The sequence below is a fragment of the Perca flavescens genome, chromosome 2, assembly GCF_004354835.1.
Source record: "Perca flavescens isolate YP-PL-M2 chromosome 2, PFLA_1.0, whole genome shotgun sequence".
Taxonomy (NCBI): domain Eukaryota; kingdom Metazoa; phylum Chordata; class Actinopteri; order Perciformes; family Percidae; genus Perca; species Perca flavescens.
The window spans coordinates 10,467,522-10,490,934 of record NC_041332.1 but is presented as its reverse complement, the minus strand read 5'-3'; the positions used below and the strand labels follow the sequence as shown (position 1 = coordinate 10,490,934).

Genomic DNA, 23,413 nt, shown 5'->3' with positions numbered 1-23,413 from the left:
AGACCTTTGAGCTGATTGCTGATTAGACACACGTACACACACACACACAAACACACATACATGCATGCATGCACGCACGCACGCACGCACGCACGCACGCACGCACGCACGCACGCACGCACGCACGCACACACACACACACACACACACACACACACACACATTGTATAAAAACAATGAGAAACAAAACAGTTATAGACAATAACTGATCATATTAAGTAGGTCCTACTACTACCTCTCACACAGCTCCCAATAATAAAGAGGACATGGACAGTACAGTTTAAAATTAAAAAAGGAAATGAAGCCTTAACATTTCCCAACTTCCCTTTTTTAGTTTTCAAGCGGACAGTCAGTCTGCTCACAATATTCTCGTTTACAGATGTTCTACAAATAGCACAAAAATGTGTCAAATAATTCTTCTACTTCATCATCTCTGCTGTTCCAGCCTGAGGGAGTAGCCTCTCGTCCTGGCCATAACTGGTGAGTGTGTTGATCTGATAAAGAAATTATTTCTGTTATCTCGTTGTGAACATGAGGTCCTCCGACACCGTGTTGAAGATGGACCGAGCTATGGGAGAAATACACCGCCAAGACTGTTCTCAAATCAAACTTTAAAAATATAAAACCACACGTCATTGTTTTATACCACTGAAGTTTGCCACTGTCTTTCAGGATTGACAATTATTTTCTTTAGTAACGTGTAATCTTTAGAATTGTTCAGTGAACAATATATGAAAGCCTTTCTATTTTCTAAAAACAAAATTATTTTCTGGATTTCAGCTGATACAAACAGACCTTGCTAATGACAAATATTTTGTTCAGGATGGTAACATTAAACAGTTTGCACTTGAGGGCAGCAAAACATCTGACAACAACCAAATGAAAGAACTACTCATCCCATAAACCACTGAATAAAGGAAGCTACGTTAGTTTAGCTAACAGCTAATTCAGCTAACTGCTAGCCTCAAAATAAAACCTGAAAATATTAAAATAATAATTGTTCAGGATTGTGGGTAATGGAGTACTTATTCAAGACATTGCAAATAAAAGACATTTATCTCAAAACAAGGTTGGTGCCCCATGAACTTTTAGCATCTATATGGACATATGCAATCGCTTAGTCATGTCGTAGCTGGTTTTAAGTCTACCATCGACAGTTACGATTTTATGGCTTATACTCCAATTGTCAATGGAGAAATTGCACTGTATTTTTACTTCCGGAACCCGCTGTGGCTGTGAAAGCTTATGATGGTCAGTCTGCATAACAGCAACATGTTTGTTTTTTTGCTGTTGACTGATCACAGCGCTGTGAAGGGTAACTGTTGGTTTTGTAATGTAAGTTAAAAATTTTTGACTTAGCAGTGTTGCTGTCTGCCACAGTGCATATCCATGCAAATGTTATCAGCATCTTTCTGATGCTACCGTTGGGGGGAACCAAAGTGAAACAAACAAACTTATCAGTATCTTCTGTTACAGTAACAATCCCTTTAACTTTTCATAGTAGCATTCAGGCAAAAAAAGTGCATGGAAGAACTTACTTGTAGTGATAAAAAAACAATTAGGTAAACAAAGTGAAGCCTTACGTGTCCAACCTGCACTTTAGTCTGACCAGGCCTTTATTATTGAAGGCTAATCACTGAATTAAAGGTACTAGTGCAGTGCTTGTTGAAAATGTGCCTGTTTGGAACGGGCAATTGCTTGGCCTTTGGTATTGCTGCTTGTAGAATTCTTCAAAACCAAATTGTACCCCAAATTACTTACAGAAGGACCCCAAACCACGTAATATGCACCTCCACTGTATAGCCTACTACTGACTTACAGTGTAGGCTACGTCTACATCAGAGGAAGACTTTGTACTACTATAGAGAACGGGGCACAATCACACAATATCACAATGACATTGTGGAGTAATGAGACATTAGTGTCATGGGAGTGTGCTACCCACGCGGCCCGTTATGAGAGCTAATCAGCACATAACTGTGGTAATCAACCACCAGAACCAGACCCTGTGTGTGTGTGTGTGTGTGTGTGTGTGTGAGAGAGAGAGAGAGAGAGAGAGAGAGAGAGAGAGAGAGAGAGAGAGTCAGAGAGAGAGACACAGAGAGACACAGAGAGAGAGACAGAGTTAGACGGTGTTGTCTTTGGCGACGGTAATGTTATTAGTGTTGTAAGTCAGCAGTAGACTTAATTAACCTGACCCAGGGTGAGTCCGATGAAAACTGATGTGTCGGCCCGTTTCAACTCTGAGATTTTCTTGCATTGCAAAGTGCTGTGAAGAAATAATCTCCGAGATTACGCTACATTCTGATAGCTCACAGCAATTTAATACAATAGCAGGAAAAGAGTCCCTCCCTGCTGTTGTAAATCATTCTGCATGTGGCGTCTGCGTGTGATGTGCAGGTTACCTTGCCCCCAAACACGGCCCCAAACACGGACACACATATACAGATGCGTCTCGCTGCCACTTGTTGTCTGTAGCTGGTTGTGCTTTGCATGTGTGGGATTCTGAAACGTCCTTAAATTCGGGAATTGCCGTTTGTTTATTCAAAGTCAAAGACAGTCCCAAGTAGAGCAACTTTGCACATTTTTGTGGGTCTGAGGTGTATGTCACATTTTAGCTGCCAAAGCTCCGCTGCTCTCATAGTCGCTCTGCTTGTAACTCAAGATATCTCATTCTTAGACATGACTACCAGGAAATATCCCCTAACACCATAAGTTAGGAAGATACCCACTTGGCTGACTCAGACTGCTGCATATTAACTTCAGCTGAACTTTGAGTTTGACAGAGAAAGAGGACTGTTCTCTTACAGACTTGAATTATGATAGTAAGTGATAACTTCAGAGCCAATTGGAGAGAAAGAATAATCACAGCAACCAACCATGTGTACTCCTCTGGCTAGGAAATAGTCCAACAACATGTAGTTTTTACACTTGGTTTTTAAATTTATTAAACAAACTAGATATAGCATGTCAACTGGTCATTTTTTGAGGTGCTGATAGGCAGATTTTGTTACCTTTGGACAAAACTAGGCTAGCTGTTTCCCCCTGTTTCCAGTCTTTATACTAAGCTATGCTAACCATCTTTATCATATTTATCATACATATATGGGAGTGGTATTAATATTCTCATTGTCAACTATTGCCAAGAAAGCAAATAAGGGCATTTCAATAAAAGTATTACTTACACTATAAATTGAGCTATCCTTTAAGTTTGCAAAGTAAAGGAACTCAAGGACCCTTCATTTGTCCTCCATTTTGTATTAAGATGTATTTTTGTGTTTTAATGAGTGCTTAAGAGCGTTTTAGGCCCTAGTCTGGGAAAGCACACACTGCTGTCACTTCTCACAGATGATGAAGGACAGTAACACAATGACAAGAAGCAACAATAAACCAAAACTCAGAGTTTCTACTCTTCCTGATCCTAAAGTGATGAACAGCATGAACAGCAGTGAAAAGGGAATGGAAAAAAAGCCAACCATAAAAGGGTTTCCACCCTGTTCTTTCACAGTTCCTCTTGAAACACAGGCTTGTAATGTCACTATGCTGGTATAGGGGAACCACATTAACCGCAGTTGTTTTTTACGTCACTTCACAGGCTGACAAGAGATGGTCTAGCTTTTGAAGTTTTCAGTTAAGTCTGAATGAGTCTACAGACATGAAAACGACCGATCGATTTTCTTGAATATTCGTGATGTAAAACAACAGGGGAAGAACTTGTGACAGAAAGAAACTGGAGAGGTAGGTTCTTGTCTAAATTATCTTTGGTTAAGAGGACTTTGTTGATGTAGATCAAGCTTTTTTTCAGTGTAATGAATGAATGAGTCACTGACGGGAACTGATGATGAACTGAATGATGATGGTGTGGATGATAAAGCGGGTTTTATTTGTTCATGAGGCGGTTTATTGTGTGTGTTTGATGCTCATAACTTCGGCATCTGTCACGATAATGAAAGACCTTTTTGGTAACATAAAAAAAAAGTGTTTTACACAAAGTTTAATACAATATTTTGAACTCAAGGTCCTCTTGCTAGCTGTTTTTTTTTAAGTTTTCCTCTCATGGTCTGCCAATGAAATATGACAATGACAGCAAATGTTTGGTGTTTGGATTGGAAAATTGAGTTGCAAGTTATGTCACTGTGGTAACAAACCTTTTTAGCCAAATCTTAAAAAAGATAATTTAGTGCTAGTGAGACATATAGTCATGCCGGTGAACTTTTTCAAATTAAGAGTTCCATCCTAGTTACAATTTCCACCCATCCAACTTCATGTGTAGAAAATACTAACAAATGAAAGTAGTTTGGCATGAAATTCTTCACATGGTGTCATTATTAAAATAAGGGTTTTATAATGCTCAAAGGTAAGCGATGACACCCTGCCATACATACACTCTTACATACATACACACAAGTTTTTATACAAAAATATATTTAACAAGAGAGAGAAAGGCAGGTGTGTGGGGTTTAATATGTGGGAAGGTGAGAGAAGGTGGAGGGAGTGAGAGACAAAAGGAAACTGTGGGGGAGTGAGGAGAGAGAGAGAGAGAGAGAGAGAGAGAGAGAAAGGGACCCAGATAACTCACAATGGGGTGTTTAGGAGGCCATATCAGCATAACATATGCTTTTTGCCTAATAAACAAGAGTGAACACCCACACCCTTTAGGTTAAATGTTAACGGTAGCATTGCTAACATGCTCACAATGACAGTGCTAACATGCTGATGTTAGCAACCAAAGTATTAGACAAGTTTAAATTTTGACCTGGTTTTGGCGCTAAAGGACAGGTCGGGACAATTAATTGTTGAACCAAAGTTCAAGGCAATCCTCCCAACAGTTTTTATGACATTTTCACACACGATGTCAAGGTGGCACAAGAGCAATAACCAGGACCATCACATTTATTGGGATAGATATTCTGAACCAGGAAGGTCTGTCCCTCATTTTGTAGCAATCTATTCAGAAGGCCTAAATGTGGAATATATAATTCAAACCCACGGTCTTATTATGCTGATTTGTCACATTGCAGCTGCTGTTTCAGCTTCTATTGTTTACGCCTACGTGCTACATGATGCTCTCGCAAGTTATGTTAATTTGTTGAAAGGTTGTTTTAGTCATGCAACAGAAAACTGAGATTGGACAGATAGTCTAGCTAGCTGTCTGGATTTACCCTTCAGAGATCTGAGGAACAGTTAACCATAGTCCTCAAAAAATCCACCAGAGGTTAGAATGCCAACACAAAGAACTGTCGATAGCTAAGCAAATATTCAAACCGAAAACAGACCAGTGTTAACAACACAGGTGGCTGTGTTGGTGGTGGTGTGTTGTCTGATGCTGTTCTTCCTGGGAAGACAGTCTAGAATACTGATGTGTTTTAATCTCTTTTTATCGATATGAGTTCACACAATGAGGGTCCCTGTGTTTCTGATGCAACTCCATCGCACATTGGATCCTGCAGGCTTTATTTGAACACAGCATAACTTAAGTCACTATTAAACATGCTTTTTTAGGCTAGTTCTGCTTGTATAAGGATCAGTAATAACCATCTTGTGTACAATAAACACCGACTGATTCAAACTTCATAAGAGCCTACATATCCTGAATCTTTGTTCTACATGTTCTTAAAACAAATTCCAATGTCTGGATATTAATGATTTAAAATGTTTGTATATTGCGTGAAACTAGCCACCTTAGCAGTCAGTATTAGGCTAATGCATTTAAATGCTAGCAGGACTTAGACTACTTTATCTTCTACCTGCCAATGTGGCAGCTGTTAGAGAAATGTGACCTTAACATTGCGCACAGTTATGCACGGCAGATCAGCTTGTGTACGATAAATATCCTATTTGTACAATCATTTTGCCCTCAATAATGCTAAAAGTGCCAGAATCTAGGATAATTTGACAATTTTTAAATGTAGTGGTTGGTTTTAGTCTGCGCTATAGCTATAGCGCAAGCACGTTCTCTCCTGCCGCAGCCACAGCCAGCGACTTGGAGATGAAGCTTGAACTTTCTCATTAAGGTATGCTGTGTTCAAGTCAAGTTCTTTTGAATGCACCAGTAAGCCCTAGCCTGGTTGACGAGAGTGGATCTGCAAGGTTCATTCACAGGCCATTTCCAAAGGGGCGTCACCAACGGACGCCGCTCAAATGCCTCTGGGCGCAATTGGATAGTCCTTCAACCAATCAGACCAACGATCCGGGTGACGTAGCAGCGACAGCAGCATCAACGGGTTGCTGCGCTTCGGTGGCTGTCATGGTGAATGTAAACGAAAAGCTGTTTGCCGTTGCTGCGCTATTGTCATTGCGTAAAGCCCTCCTCAACGGTTGTGATTGGTGCCTCGATTTGGAAAAACTGTAAATGGGCTTCAATGGGCTCTTGGCCAGACTGACTTGCAGAGCAAATCTCAAATTTGCCGGAAGTCCATCAGAGTTTTCCCAGGCTGAGTAAGCCCAGTTGTGTACATGTATTTGATTAGCTTAGCTTATGGCCTTAACTTGTTTCACGCAGAATATAAACAGGCTTCCAGTCGTGCTGTCTTGTAATTAAATTTTGTAATATAGTAGACTATTACAAACATTGTTAGTCTGATGGCCCCCATGCAGGCAGCCTGTCCGCTTGCTTTAAGAAACAATGTGGGCAGATATGTAGGCGTGCTTCAATACATGTTTTGTTAAATTACACATTTATGCCTATTTGTTTGCATTGTTACGACTTGCGTACGATAATTTTCCTCAAAATAGCCTATGAGAATTTTAAAGGGATATGCCACCATTTGTTGAAATAGGTCTCCCCTAGCTGTAGATAGATGGGCCAACGCATTTTTTGTGCATGCATTGTTTTAGTCCGGTGCAACACCGGCAACGGCGCCGCTAGTTAGCTTAGCATAGTGAATGGAATCCTATGTTGCCGGTTAAAATGTTGTGAGTAAAAGTGAGCCAACAAAAGACAAAAAAACAACCTAATTACTTGCACTGAGACAAAAAATCTACAGCCAGGGTAGAACGTCAACAAACGGTGGCGTATTCCTTTAAGCCTCTGGCACTATGTAAATTAAACTTGTCATTTTGATAGAGAGAGATTGTTCGGGCTCAAAATCAAAGTTTAAAAAACAATTTTCATCCCAGATAACAATATGTTTCCTTAAACTGTCAGTGGGTCATGATTGGGATAGCTCTCTGATTAAAGGGGGTGAAAGTAGCAAATGTAAAAAGCCACGATTGTCTTTAATGCACCCAATGTGTTCTTGGACAGCACTGTGGCCCAGTGGTTAGTGCTGTGGCCTCACAGCAAGAAGGTTCTGGGTTCAAATCCAAGCCTTTCTGTGTGGAGTTTGCATGTTTTCCCCGTGTCTGCGTGGGTTTTCTCCGGTTTCCCCCAAATATGTCCCCCTCCCTAACTAGCTGATGTGTGGTGTCCCCCTCCCTAACTAGCTGATGTGTGGTGAGCGTTCTGGCGTCTGGCGTCGTAAGGCGTTGTATGGCTGCCGTGCATCACCCAGGTGGGTGCTACACATTAGTGGTGTCTATAAATAATAATAATAAATACTGATTCCACCGAGAGGGGCGGGACTGTATTACCTGTGGCTTAGTGGGTAGACAAAAAGTCACCCCTATTCTGACACCAGTGGACCTTAGTACTTTTTGCACAAGTAACATAAAAAAATGTATATAAGAGATCAATAAAGGAAGAGCATACTTGCTAGATAGTGAATTAGTTTTTCTTTTCTTATTATAAACAACAGTAGCTTTCTGTGAAGAGAAGGTTAGGAAGTGGTTTGTGTGCGTGTGTGTTTTTTGTGCGTGTAGTTTGTGGTTATTTCTGTGCTTTTGAGAGGAAAGTGAGTGAGAGAACAGAGCGTCAGCTATTGGAGCCGGTTAGGGGAAATCCAAATGTTAGAAAAGGGCGCATAAAAACAGAACTCAGTGAGAGAGGTTAGACAGAGGCAGATAGTAGCTGTGAGACTTGAAAGAGTTCTCTATTTGTTGTCTTGATTCAAAGTGCAGCTTGACCAGTGAGGTTTTTCCAACTATTAGTCAATGATCATGAGCTGGATAAGTACAGACCTGACCTGGGGAAGTTGCTGGACAGTACATCATGATGACTTTGAATTGTGTCATTGTGTGTCATGATGACACGACAAGTAAGCTGGTTCCACTGAACATATCTCGTCACAGTTCCAATCAGGATAGAGAGTTTGACAACTAAAATCATTAGCCATTAGTCCCTAATATGGACAAAGCTGCAAAACACTGGAAAAGTGGAAAAGTGACACTGTTGTTATTGGTGAATGTTAAAATGTGGTTAACCATAGCAGTAGTACTTCTGATTTGATACTTTCTTATCAGATAATTAAAATGAATCTGAGGTTTATTCCTCAATCCAGATGGTCCTGGGATCGAGTCTGACCTGTGACGATTTCCTGCATGTCTTCCCCCCCCCCCCTTCACTTTATGAAGTAATCTTAACTATTCGTTTTAGTACCAGACATCCCGGTTTGACCAGGACAGTCCCGATTTGACCGGGACAGTCCCAATTTTCAGTTGCATTTCCCGAGTCCCGACAAAAGCCTGTCGGAACGCTACAATGTCCCATTTTACACCAACCACTATGAAATTGTCCCGGTTGTCAACGATTACATAGCCGACGTGGTCTTATTATAGCCCGATCATTAACTAAACCCATGTAGAAAGACTAATAAAGCGTCCAGCGTATGATTTTAACAATGTGTGTGTGTGTGTCAGTCAATCGTAGCGGTCTGTGTCTGCATAATCTGTACAGCCAGCGTTATAATGTATATTTGTAAACATTGTCGCAATGCCTCTTCTTATCTGTTTCGTTGTAACGGTTAGGCTATATCGCGAGTAACTAACTTGAGTAGGCTTCTCTATATAATTTATGCAAGCACATGAATTGTTGAAATGACTGATAATGTCCATCCCTACTACGTTAGCTGTGTTATGAAGCTAACCTGTTTAGTTAGGAGGAAATGAGCCAACTTGTCGTCCTTTTGGGCTCTAAGCTTTCTCCACATTTTACATGCATCTCCAATATTTACCCGTGTTTTACCTCTTCTCTGGTTATGCAACTGTTTAGAAAAGATGCTGAGTTTTTTAAGGTCGGGTAGAATGAATCTATATATGTTAATCCAGTTTGTTAGGTTGTTGCTACCATCGGTGCTGCCAGCACCTTGTTTTTTGTGTATTTGCGTTTCCTGTCCGGCTGCAACACGGGTGTCAAAATAGGCAACACACAGGCCAAAATATGGAAATTTATATTTAAATATGGAGAACACTGGCTTTGGCATTGTTGTCAGAAAATATAGTATTTCAACTTAGCATGTTTCCTTAATATCTGTTGAAATATTGTGGACATTTCTTGATTAAATACAATAAATTTATTACATACTGGACCTTTCAAGTTTTACTCGAGTACTGTACTTATAAGTATTTGTACTTTTTTTTCATCTCACTTTCTACTTCTACTCCACTGCATTTATATGCAAGCTTTAGTTGCTTTACAAATTAAAATTGTTACACACAAAACATTCGAAGAGTTCATTATTATTATTATTATTATTATTATACAACTTGTGCATAATGTTGTACCCACCTTACCTAATGCTTTAGTTGATATGTTGTTCATGCATGAGGTCATGAATGAGAGGCTATGAACTCATGTCAATTCCTGGTGATTCATAAGTTATAAAGGAATGAAGTATTGCACAAATTATGAATTAATTCATGCATAAATTCCTAATTCATGTACCCTTACTGTAAAGTCTTACCATAACTTTAGTTCAAGCCTGTGGCAGCAGTTCCAATTAATTTGTTTAGTGCCATGCAATGAAAAATACCTTTTCACAAAGTTTTTCACAAGTTCAGTGGGTGCATTTTCCAAAATAATGCTTTAATTCTGAAAAATAAGGTTGGTCCCACACTGCAAAGATACTTAATAAATAAAGAACTTATATTTCAGATTTTTATCAGAAACTGATTTATTGGCCAAGTAAGTGTAAACACAAGGGAATTCGAGTCTGGCTTTGTGTTGCTTTCAACACAGAAACAGACATAACGTTATGGCTAAAAACAAAGATGAACAAGGTAACGTGCTGTAAGTGCTGGCCGGGTGGATTGCTGTAATGAAAGTGACTGGCTGCTAGCTGACTGGGGGCTAACGGTAACTAGCTAGCTATATGTCCCGGGGCTGTTGTCAGCTGTCATCCCGACTGAGTCTCTCTGCGCCGGGGGAGTGAGGCAGACAGACCGGGGTGTGCTACTTTGGCTAAATTAGCATTAGATTAATCGTCTATCTACAGCTAACGTTAACATTACTAGTGAAGTTATTCGTGGGTTAGCTCAGTCCTGTTGACCGTGGTCAAAACAATCATACTAAAAATAACTTTATGAGCGTGTTGAAAGATGTTGTAACCTCATAATGTTACCCACTACGCATTAGCATTGAAGTTAGCTACTTGTCAACCAGCACATTGTAGTAACGTTAAGCTGGATAAATAAGGTCTCTGTTGTATTACTGTGTTAAAAAGTAGCATGTAATCAATCACAAAATGATAGTTATTTTTTTTCTGTGACATTGTATGATTTACAATTACTCCTGAACGTATCATTTGAGTGCCAGTGTTCTGACGGAAGTTACGAGTTTCTAGACGGTGAAAGGTTATATGACGCCATTGACAGGCAACCAAGGTAACGTCCGGTGTCAAAAAAATAAAATAACAGATTTCTCTGGGTTTGACATTTGGTGGAAACATTTGTGATAGTGTAAGAACACAACTCATAAAAAGAAGAACAAGACAAAACTATAAAGAACTAATTTGTGTTCAATACTGGAAACCTTTTGACCCTTACAAGAAGCAGCTGGCCTGAATTTCTAAATTTCTAAGTACTGTGGCTTTAAGAGGATGTATGCAGTTCAGCTTCCTCTTTCTCACCTTTTTTTTTAAACATCCAGAAATAACAAAAGAAAAATAAGTGACTTTTTAATAAAGTTTTCAAGGAAATTGTTTCCCTTAATGCAAATAACTGGCAAGGCATACACTTCAGCTTTTTGACTACCTCATTGTGACGATAAGGACATGATCTACAGTCTGATTAGTGCTGTTTTAAGAAAAGAAGTGCCGTTAGCATGAAGTGCCCCTTTTAGAATAATGGAACATTCAGGTTTTCAGAAAAAAAAAAAACTGACCTTTATTAAACCGCATAAACCGGTGACCGGGTTGTCTGCAAGAACTTGGGCTGTTTCCTCTTTGCACGGAAATGGAAAAAGACTGAAAAAAATGTTGTGTACACATGGCAAGTTTGCTAGTGTACTTTATTAGAAATGTATTTTTACAAATATAAAATGTTTAGAGGGTCTTGAAAATATGTAGTGTTGCTGTTATTGTACAGAGAGAAAGTTAGTTTTTTGCATTTGATGCTGTGGGTGTTTGTGGGTCGGGTTGCAGTGGGCTGTAATAACCACATATCACAAATCATGTACCTGAGACACATTTATTTTTCATCCTGTTTTTGACAAACTTTAAATGTCACTGTGGTTCAGATTCAAAAGCAAACAACCGTTCAATATAGTATGTATCAGTTGAGGGTTTGCCATAAAGTGCAAAAAAAGAATTGAGAACATTTGAGCTTTAAAGCTATGAGAAGCCGTCTAGGCTAGAATTGAATACTTCACTTGGAAATAGAGTATATGTATACTGGTACTAAACACTTGCACATACATATATACTGGTACTAACCACTTGCACATACATGCATACTTCAATTGCACATACATACATATATACTTCAGGTTTGCATACAGGGATACATTACTTGCGCATATACTTCAACTGCACATGCAGGAATAACATGTAGTGTGAGTATGTATGTATGTGTGCATAAGTATGTACATATGTGCATGGGGTTTTGTGTGTGTGTGTGTGTGTGTGTGTGTGTGTGCGAGTGCCTGTGCTCTGTGTAAATAGACCTAACAGACTGGGGAAATAGCAGGCTGCAAGGAAGCAAAGGAAGGTAAACAATTAACTAGTACAGGTGATAAAACTGTAGCATCCACACTGCCAGCATCCACCTGTGTGAGGACCGTGTTGTAGTTTTTGTTTTTTTTACCCTGTATCAGCTTCTAATTCTAGAAATAGGTGCACAACGAGTACTGCCATTAGAACGTTAATTATCAGTTAAAGGAAAATACAAGAGAAATCTGCTCTGAAGTGTAAAGATACTTAACCACAACAAAAACTTTAAAGTGAGAACTAAATTTTCACACCCTCGAGCGTACGTGGATTTAACTCAAGAGAAGTAAAAAACTATTCTAGATTTGCGGTTACATTTCTTAGTAGTGACCTTCAAAGCGTGCAAACCTTATCTTCTATTTGCCTAATTAAGTGTGTTGGTTTTTCATTTCCTTTTTTTCCATTTTTAAATAGAACTGAGCAGCTTCATCAACAGGTAATACACTAAGAATAAGACTAGTACATTTCCATGTAAAAGGTATGACATATGTGCTACATATCACCTATTGTTTGTGTCTGTTTTGTGTCGTTGTTTAGTTTAATCATAGCCATTGGGTTTGCAGAGCTTTACACCTACATCTAATGAAACTTTGATAATTTGTTTATCAATTGCTGTAACTTGCACTATTGTTGGTCCTCTTTTTTTTTACATAACACGTCTAAAGATCATTTTAAAGGACAACTCCGGCGCAAAATGAACCTAGGGGTTAATAACATATGTGTACCGAGTCAAACGTTCTCTGGGACATGTTTTCCTGTTAATCCAATGCATCTCTAGCTTTAAACAAGCTACCGCAAACCGGTGGTTAGCTGCTAACGCTAGCTTTCAGGGCAGAGGGTAAATCACTGTTTCATACCACTAACAAGGCTCACAATATCACCATACTTCAATGGTAGCATAATGAGGGTCCCTACATGTAAGCCGAAGCATTGAGAACTTTGTAAGTGTACAGAAAGTTTATTAAAAAGATAGATTATAAAGATAGCAGCATTCATGTTTACATGCAGGCGCCATCTGGGAAAACAGTCATCATATACTTAAAAAGTTCTTAATGCTTCGGTTTACATGTAGGGACCATCATTATGCTACCGTTGAAGTGTGGTGCTATTCGGAGCCTTGTTAGTGGTATAAAATAGCGATTTACTCTCTGCCCCAAAAGCTAGCCTTAGCTGCTAACCACCGGTTTGTGGTAGCTTGTTTAAAGCTAGAGACGCATTCAATTAGCATGAAAACAGAACCTTTGACTTGGTACACATATGTTATTAACCCCTAGGTTCATTTTGTGCCGGAATTGTCCTTTAAGTATTATAGCAATTTGGTTTTGTTAATGACACAATACAGTCCAAGATATATTTTCATTGTAGACCATGATTGGCTTGTCAGCGTTTTAAAGAGTTAATGAAGTAGTGAGTATTAATGCCAGCATCATGCTTTGGCAGTGCTTGTTACAAACATGCACCCCAAAACTACACGGTTTTCAGTCTCTTTAAAGCTACTTATGTACAGAATTTGAAAATGTGAACTTTGGCATCCTGAAGTCATTGTATTACCCAAAAAACAACAACTTATGACATTATTAATTCATGCCAAAATTCTGCCAAGGCTCAATTAGCAAAACAAAAGCGGACAACTGCTCCGGGGCCCCAAAACTTCAGGAGCCCCAACTGTTCCATGTTCACTACTTGTAATTTGGTTATTTGATTAATTGCAGATGTTTATTTGGAAATTGGTACTACTTATGTACAATATCAACCAAGTTGGTTCCTGGGGTGCCGGTAGCTTTGGGGTTAAGATCCATGAACTGCAATTGGGTTTGAGTCCAGCTGGGAACCTTTGTTTTATCTCTTGCACTTGTTTTGTGTCATCTCTCCGTCTATAATTTAGGCTAAAAAAAAAGGCTTTCCAAAAATACTTAAAATCTACATTTACATTGTTTTAGTTAATAATAATGTGAAAACTTAACATGTCATTTGACTGGTTGCCAAGTGACCAGCCTGCAGCCGTCTATTTTGTAGGATATCATATGAATTGTTATGTAATGGAAGGCGACAAAACACTGCTTTCAGCCTGGAGTTCCTCTTTAAATCTCAACATATTGGCTTCAATAAGTGCAGGACCCTCGATCCCAGATTCTGTTTTCAATCTACAGTCAATTAAATAAAAGATAAGAAATGCAAAAATAAAAGTGTGGTGCTGATCCTGACCTTTGAAGCCTCAGTGAACAGGGGATTTACTTACAAAGTATTACATTGTTAAACTGACTCCGCCAGATGGTTTGCTTCGCATTGCTCGGCATATCCATCTGGGAACTTTCCGTTGGAGAACTTTGGGGAATGGGCGAAAATACTGGTTAGCTGATTGGATAAACCATCTGTCTATCACCACCTATGTTGGTGATAGACGAGCCAAATCAACCAATCAGGTCAAACTCTTGCCAAAACCAGTCGGGAGAAGAGCAAAAACATCTTTTCCTCCAAGAAAAGCCTCCAGTGCCATTTTTTGCTCTTCTTTCAATGAAGGAATACTTTCTAATTCGGATAAAACTTGCGCGATAGCTACGCTCATCTCATCCGTGGAAGCTGCAATGTTGTTTAGACTGAACGGTCGCTTCTCAAAACCAACGCTGATTGGTCAGTCGTTTGGCGAACGGCTCCAAATTTCTGCGAGTGGAAAACTGGAGCTCGCGAGATCAGGACGGTCTCACAAGGCTATTACATTGTCACTGTATCTGGGTATTCTGGGTATCACATGTCTGTGTATGTGGAAACAGAACAGACAAGCTGAGGCAGGATCTGAAACATTTTTATTTCCGTTTTATTTTTTCGATCACCTTTTGTTTGGCAGTTTCTTGCTGTATTTCTGGTCAGGGCAGGGGTATTGTGTGTGTGTGTGTGTGTGTGTGTGTGTGTGTGTGTGTGTGTGTGTGTGTGTGTGTGTGTGTGTGTATGTGCGTGCGTGTGTCTGATAAATACTACAAAATCAAGAAGCAGAGAAACATACAGTGTGTGTATCTCTTTGCACAGAATGACAAGAAGGAGGAAGCAGTGAGTTACACTCTGAAGTGAAAACAATCCATCTAAACCCCAGCTTTGGAAACAACCATCCTGCTGGTTTGAGATCTCTCAAAAAAGAAGAGTGATGACACCATAAATGGAGAGATATAAGAAAACCCCTGTGCTGTTTCTTCTTCTGGCTCTGCTTTGTGACTGTGCTGCTGGAAACCCTCTGTGCTTCCATAACAGTTAGTGATTTTTTTGATAACTTAATTTAAACTGTTATATTGCCTGGGATAATAATAGGGTTCAATATATTTTGTTACACAAGAATAAACACAAGTGAACGTGAAAGCCCTTGACAAAGTTTCATCTTTTTCTTTTCTTCTCATCTCCATTAGGTGTCTCAGATCTCACCTGCTACACTGACTATAATTCTACTATCACTTGTGTGTGGAACAGCACGTATGTGTCTGATCAGCCAGACAATGTGTGCACAATACAATCCAAAGGGAGGTAAGGACATCAGCCCCAAAAAGAAAAACTGGACAGATTCAAATATACAGTTATTGTGTATTAGTAAAATGAAAAGAAACATAACATTTTCTTTCCAGAAGTAAATTTCATAGCAGTTCATGTAACCTGGAGCCTGCTGACGTCTCCAGACCAATGCCAAAGAAGTGCGTCCTGATTTACAAAAGAGAAGGCAATGTGAGTCTGAGGAGCTCTCATGTAACCACACACTATAATATCTCAACTGAGAGAAGAATGAAATAGTGGACATTGAAAGAATAGTTTAACACTTAGCAAAGCAAAACATGCTTCTTTGCTTTCTTACTGAGAGTTAGATGAAAAGACTAGAACCTATCTCATGTCTATTTGTTAAATAAGACTACAGCTTGTAGATGGTTAGCTTAGCTTAGGTCCTGGCCACATGAACAAAGAAGCTCATTGGAGCCATACGCTAAACCCAACAGGAAGTCTGCCATTTTGAATTGAAAGTTTGAAATTAGTGTGATTTTGGCCATTTCCACATGTCGTACTTTAACAGACTCCTCTTAGAGATTTCATCAGATCAACTTTAAATTTAGTCTGTACCATCTCAACACCTTAAAGATGAAAAGTTATTAAAAGAAAAACTTTTCGGCAAACGGTGTGGGCGTGGCGACCATTTTGAGTGTTTAGCATAGACGAGAAAGTGGCTGTAACTACAGTGTACATTGTCATATCTGCTTGGTAATTTCCCACAATCAACAAGAATCCAGGCCTGAGGACATCTACAGGCCAATATTGACTTTTGGTCACAGCGCCCCCCACTGGCAACAGGAAATCAGCGTTATATGACAAACATCATCCAATTTACATGAAACGTATAACCACGCCCACTTACGCTGGCCACGCCCCTTTCATACAATTTTAACCGTTTAAGGTAGTCTTGTGTGAGGTGTCATTGAACTCAGCACAGAGTTCCTTCTTCATTGGCGATGGTTTGGTCCGCCCCCTATGCTTAAGCCACACCCCTTTCATAACTGTTTGCTTTTCATTGGTGACGATTTGCAGTGTCCGCCAGTTTCTCCAGAAAGAGGAGACATAGTATAAAGATAGAAAGCAATTTAGGGTGACTGGGAGAGTTGGTGGATGGGTCAAACAAAAACATTGTCACCTAGGAGGCCGCTGTTTGTGTCCCGTGTGAAACCAAAACTCAACGTTGGGTCATTTTAATTTAAATAGTAATCGTCATTATTTCAACCCAAACCACACTGTTTTCTTAAACTTAAAGGCATAGTAAGCGATATTAATCCAATACACTTTTTGTAAACATCAGATAATATCTCCTCACAGCCACCCAGCTCTCTGTTTTCTGTGTGTGTTAAAAAAGAAATCCGGTGTTAATACAAACAGAAAACAAACAAAAGGATTGCACAAGCCACAAAACACTGTTCCAGCCAATCAGCAACAGGCAGCGACAGTTAATGATTGGGGGGGGAGGCAGCATTTGAATGTAACCCCGACGCGCGCAGAGGCGCAAGGGCCCGTCCAACGCTGCTTGCGGCTTCAATGTTATCTTTGGTGTTGTTGCTTTGCCTGTCGTGTTGTCGTTTTAATTGTCTTTTTCGCTTCCCTTGCGAGTAATCTCCCCCTTGCATTCGTCACGGTGCCAATAGGTGTAAGATGGCGAAATGTGGAGGTATGTCCCTCTTTGGCTAATGTATTTTAAAGGCGCTACATGGCTGCCATCATTCGAGTGAGTTGCTCCTATGTATTCTGAATGATTCTAAATGGCAGATTCTACGCTTACGAGAATACTTTGATTAGTTGGTGGAAGTAATTACACATGAATGAGCATTTCAATATAATATAGCAATCTGCTGTAACTTCCTCGCCCGCCATATATTTACAAGTTCAAAAATACATGGTGGTCCTGTGGCTTCTGCTAGGTAGCAAAAAAAAGTTGAGGAGGGCGAGTAGTGTCCAGCGTTCCACACTCAACGTTTTGATCGTTTTGAGTGCCGCATCAGGGTACTGGTAGTGCGCTGCATTTGGCCACACTTCATCAGTGTGAAAGTACTATGTACTCAAAATAGCAAGTTTAAGTACAGAAGTGCACAATCATCATCACATTTGCAACGGTGTCACCATCCCCACCCCTGCTCTCTCCAGGCAGCTGATGTGTAGCCAAAGCCTGACACCTTGCGCTTCATTCAACCAAATTGTAGTAACGCGCCACTTTACATTCTCAGTAACGATAACGGCCTTGCAACGATGGGAAAAGTAATTAATTAGATAACTCCGTTACTAAAAAATAATGCTGTTAGTAACGCCGTTATACTTAAACGCCGTTACACCCATCACTGGGTACAGCATTTATATCTACATTTAAGGCTATTAGCTGGAGCTTTTAATCAGACCATCTTATCAGTTCACCTGTTTAGCAGATCACCTTTACTACCAGCAAAAACATCATGATGTTCAAACCACCACATTAATTAAGATCTTATTTAATTCTGTCTTATGAATGTTTCCAAAGAGCTCTATTCTTTTCTTGACATTTTTTCAGTTTGTGACCAACCACCAGCTGTCTATTCATCTGAGCTGTAGCCCTGCAAAGCAGATTTTGAGCATTTCCTTCACGCCAGCTTGTCACAGTGAGTACAATGAATATCATATCACCTCTATGTGATTTACCCTGTGAGCTATCAACGATAACCTAAAACAAACTATGTGTGTGTGATACTGCAGTAAAGCTGGATCCTCCGCGACAACCAGATATCATCTCTACCACCGTTTCCTGGTCAACCCGACTTACACCCAAACCGCATGGAAGAATCGATTCCTACAGCTCCCAACTGCAGTGGAAACAAAAGGATGTGTCATGGAGTGTGTGTATTTATTCTGTGTCTGTGTGTGAATGCTTAAATGAGTAGGCCTATGTGTATTCTGTCAGAAATCATAGATCTTATGATTGAATGTTAAATTGTTTGCACAAATGATCCAATTTCTTGTGGTAGTAGAAAATCCAAGCACCTGTACATGAAATCACCCCATTAAATATCCACACATTTCTTCATTTTCAGGATCCCTCTGTGAAAATAATTGACACTCAATGTGAATATAACTGCACAGCGGAGCTGGACCCTAATCAGATAATACAAGCCGAGAGGTACCAGGCACGCACCCGAGTGAAGGCCATTGCAGAGGATACCGAATCAATGTGGAGTGACTGGAGCCCCACTACATCATGGGTGTCTCAGATAGGAAGAACAAAACAACCCCCCCCACCATCAGGTATAGGTTACCAAATGTGAATAAAGCCAATTGATTTAGTTTCAGAAATGCAAGCAGTGAAAAGCTCATGTTATGAATGTCTTTCAAGTTCAGGTATTTGATTACCTTCCAGTCCTGCTGAGCATTTGGCACTATGAGCTCATGGGAAATAGTATGAATAGCACGCCACTCATCACATATGTTTTCAGGAACACTTGACGTCACTTATACATGTCAAACTATGACGGTTCACTACGGTTGCAGTTTTAAACATGGTTAACGTTGTAAATTCAAACACTTTGTTTTTGGCAAGAAAACATCTTGGTTAGGTGCGGTAAGTGATTCTGTGCAAAGATTGCTGATATGTGAACTCTACTGCCAAACAAATACATCCCCCCTCACCCCCCCTTCAGAAGCTCCTAACTACTTTAGTTAGCCGGCCGGCACATTCAAATGCTGCCTCCCCCCCCAATCATTAACTGTCGCTGCCTGTTTCTGATTGGCTGGAACAGTGTTTTGTGGCTTGTGCACTCCTTTTGTTTGTTTTCTGTTTGTATTAACACCGGATTTCTTTTTTAACGCAAACAGGAAACAGAGAGCTGGGTGGCTGTGAGGAGATATTATCTGATGTTGACAAAAAGTGTATTGGATTAATATCGCTTACTATGCCTTTAAGTTTAGGAAAACAGTGTGGTTTGGGTTGAAATAATGACGATTACTATTTAAATTAAAATGACCCAACGTTGAGTTTTGGTTTCACACGGGACACAAACAGCGGCCTCCTGAGTGACAATGTGTTTGTTTGACCCATCCACCAACTCTCCCAGTCACCCTAAATTGCTTTCTATCTTTATACTATGTCTCCTCTTTCTGGAGAAAGTTTAAAGGAAAAATACATCACATCGGAAATGTTTTATGTTGATTAAACAGGTGTACTCTCACATAAAAATCCAAGTCTAATGCACTTAAAACATACACCAACGTTTCTCTTTTGAAACGTCATACTTTTCCCACTTGTTCTGTTGAAATATCTTTACCTGCTCTCCCAGAGCATATTTCTAGATCTGGGTAACTAATTGCTTAACATGCCATTGTGTACAGTATCAGGATAATTGCAAAAAAAAGCACAGACATATAAGACAGATTTGGTCTTTACGGTGGGATAAATACAGTGTTCTTATCTCTTAGCTAACGTGATATGCTCTTTCCTGTGTTTGACAGATCCTACTGGGGGTGTTTTTTGCATTGTTGCTGCGGCAACAGTGTTTGCAGTGTTTCTGGTTGTCATTCACATTAAGACAGACAAAACCACCTGGTAAGCAGACACAATCACAAAGTACTTTACAAAGACATTTGTGTCACCTGTGCTACAAAAACATATAACACGTTGTCATGTTATGTTCAAGAGCAGTATATGTTTTAGGATTACATCCTTGTGTTTTGTAGGGTTTACATTGCAAAGAGAATCAAAGGTCCGCCCCTGCCGAACCCAGCAAACTCCTTCCTAAATGATGCAAATTTCCAGGTGAGCGTATGAAATCTTCTTTTTCTTCCTGTTCAGTTGAATCAGGTTTTGCTGCAAATACAGACTTGATTTACAGTGGAAACAATTTCCAATTGTTTTCAAATGTGCATTCTTATAAAATGTTTATAGCACACTGTAAAAACTGTATTAGATCAAGCTTAAAAGCTGCACATTAAACACATTAAAGCTGCATTGATGTGCAAATATATAATTATGGTAAGCATTTTAGTGTAAAATTACTTATTTACATATTTAGCAGAGAGAGAGCATCATTAGCATTTATATCGTGTTGTGTACACAACATGTACGCACATGTACGTCCAATGTTCACTCTTTTTTTTTTACTCTATTTGGTGTCAATTTGGCTGATAGATGTTTAGTTTCTTCTCCAGAGAGTGTCTGTCAGTTGTACAGTTAGCATATAGTGAGTTTATAAGAGTTTTATTTTCTTTCCTGAAAACAGCTGTCTGCTGCAGCTGGATACGGGCTTGACAATATCAGTGAGGCTGAACTACAATTTGACCCTAAATTTGCAATCCAAGTAACCAAAATAATTCTCTAAAAGATGCTAAAAGGCTCAATAAAGATGAACAGATCTGCAGAGTAGGGAGATAGTTCTCTGTGGGTTTGTCATTACCAGTGGTACACATCTTCATATGATCCATGGTTAATAAATACATTTCCATTAGTGCAGCTTTAAACACAGCAACTTAAAAAAGCAGTTTAAAAAAGGCAGAGCTCAAAATGACACAAAACAGCAGGATGTTCAGCCCACATAGGCTGTGAAACCAGACAGAAAAAACTTTAGTCAAAAGACATACAGTATGACCTTTATAATCCAACATTATTGTAGTTACATAGAAAAGAGACGGACACACCTCAAACACTGGGTATTTGCAGACTATTTACAGACCTTGTATCACAAATTAAACTACTTCTGTATTTTTTAACTTTGACAAATTCCTCCTCTTGCTCCCCCATCTTTGACATTTTCACCTCCAGAATTGGTTGAGCCCTTACTTCACCAGTGAATCCTTTCAATCCTTCTTAAAACCGGTGGATATCGTCTCTGTCGAGGTAACCTCCACTGTGGATGCTGTTGCACCCTGCGGGCCGGAGGCGGCACTGCTGGAGAAGATGAGAAGTGAAAGCAGCCACACGTCGACCAGTTCCAACTTCACCAACCCCAGTTACTCCCAGCTGTGTCCTCCTCCTCCTCCTCCTCCTCCTGTTTCCTCGCTCACTGCGGGGAATCTGGCGCCCTGCGCCACCGATACACCTTATGGACCCGTTGGTAGTCAAGGTGAAGGTAACAATGCCGAACAGGATAGGGAAGTGAGAGGGAAAGAAGTGGAGATCCGCCAGTTGCTCTCCAAAGGCAGCAACAACAGTGAGCCTATGCCGGTAATTTCAGACTATGAGAAGGCTGAGAAGCTCCAGGTCGAGTGCTTCAGGCTCCAGAGACTGGATTCAGGCGTGTGCAGTGGCGAAGAGGTCAGTCAAGAGAGCTTCGAGGCAGATAGCATTAATCTGACTGATAGCCATGAGGACGGGCCTGAAGGAGAGGAGCAGATGGAGGGAGGGAATGGCAAAGAAGTAGATTTGCAGAAGTTGTTTGGAGGCAGCGTAGATATTTTAGGCAAAGGCTCCATTCAGGTTTGTTCCGGTTACGAGCAAGTCCAGAAGCTGCCAGCTGACAGCCCTGAGCTCTGGAGCCTGGATTCAGACATTGGTAGCGGGGGCGAGGAGCAGATGAGTCAGGAGGAAAGCTTGGAGGATATTGGGAAGTCCACTGAATCTACAAGCCTCCTGCCTTCTCCATCTCCTTCCAGCGTCCTATCATACTCCTTGCCCTCTTTCACACCACTGCCTTTGAACTTCTCTGGGCCAGGTTTGAGTCCAGCTCTGCAACCTCTGCCAAGTCATTTACTTGAGAGGATTGCTCTAATTTCCATTAAACGGTCAGTGGAACCCTCTGGTGACGGATATATGCCAGTTCGACAGGAACAGAGCTAAAAACTGACAGCAGGCCTTACAGTAAATGCTGTACAATACTGTATGTCGCTAGCCTGACATCGCTAGACCAAATCGCAAATGTGTGTAGTCTGAAACCTCTCACTTCATTTTCCAATTTCCAAGGGGCGGTTTAAACTGAGGTAGACCAACATGCCTCTGGACCTGATTGGATAGACTGACGTGATGTAAGAGCGGTCAAATGTGAACAGACTGCAGCAGAGCCAACTAGCAGATGAAAGCACTGTTTAAAAATAAAAAATAGCATTGCTCAGATATCTTGTTCTGTAGATATAATACATCTATTCTCTCCAGCTTCTGGAATGTAACAAAATATGAATTATTGGCAGTGAAATAATTTGTTACTTACTCAATTTCAAACATTTCTGTCAAATATACAGTGGTGGAGGTACTGAATCTCAGTACTTAAGTAAAAGTACAAATAACCAGAGATATATTTACTATAGTAAAAGTAGAAGTACAACAATGGCAACCCTACTTAAGTAAAAGTAAAAAGTACCAGATTTTAAATGTACTTTAAGTATTAAAAGTACTTGCATAACGATTTATTCTCTTAACGTGGCTGTGGCATTTTAATTAAATTAGTTTTAGGTTAATGTAATTGTCCTTACCATCTGTAATAATAATAATAATTAATTTATTTGATTGGGACAGTGCATGTTAATAAACAAATATGGAATACATGCCTGTAAACATGCCGGATTGTAGCCAAGGGCTAATTTCCATCCATAGTCCTACGGGCTAAGATCACACAGGTCAAAAAACATTGCATTATAAGATTTACTACTACAGTAAATACATAGTTTATCAATAAATTAACAAAAGCCCTATATAAAATATTCACATAAGACTTAAAAAGTGGCCCAGTTTACATTCTGACTTACAATTCTGGTTATCTATCAGGGTGATCTGCATGATGCTCGACTTTGCATTATTTCCCACGGGACAGTGAATGCTGCACTCGTTTATCTAGTGAGAACACACGTGCTTGGACAACAAGTACGTGGTAGTGATGTGCGATACCACTTAATTCCTATTCAATCCGATACCAAGTAATGCCGAGGCTGGTATTGCC

At 40.0% G+C, this 23,413-nt stretch overlaps 1 protein-coding gene across 4 annotated transcripts; it reads left to right on the top strand.

Annotated features, from left to right (window-relative positions):
* The first annotated feature begins 348 nt into the window (after positions 1 to 348).
* Positions 349 to 22,751, top strand: LOC114563754 (colony stimulating factor 2 receptor subunit beta). Of its 4 annotated transcripts, none has more exons than XM_028590616.1 (10): positions 349 to 480; positions 15,045 to 15,262; positions 15,416 to 15,530; positions 15,632 to 15,725; positions 18,073 to 18,160; positions 18,255 to 18,394; positions 18,590 to 18,800; positions 20,001 to 20,094; positions 20,226 to 20,304; positions 21,307 to 22,751. In XM_028590616.1, exons 2-10 carry the CDS (start codon positions 15,172 to 15,174, stop codon positions 22,318 to 22,320), a joined length of 1,926 nt encoding a protein of 641 aa, XP_028446417.1. In that variant the 5' UTR covers positions 349 to 480; positions 15,045 to 15,171; the 3' UTR covers positions 22,321 to 22,751. The 4 variants fall into 4 exon arrangements, with proteins under 4 accessions (XP_028446417.1, XP_028446389.1, XP_028446408.1 ...); XM_028590588.1 differs by having other exon boundaries at positions 15,629 to 15,725; XM_028590607.1 differs by lacking the exon at positions 349 to 480 and adding an exon at positions 3,529 to 3,738 and having other exon boundaries at positions 15,109 to 15,262; positions 15,629 to 15,725.
* Positions 22,752 to 23,413: the final 662 nt, after the last annotated feature.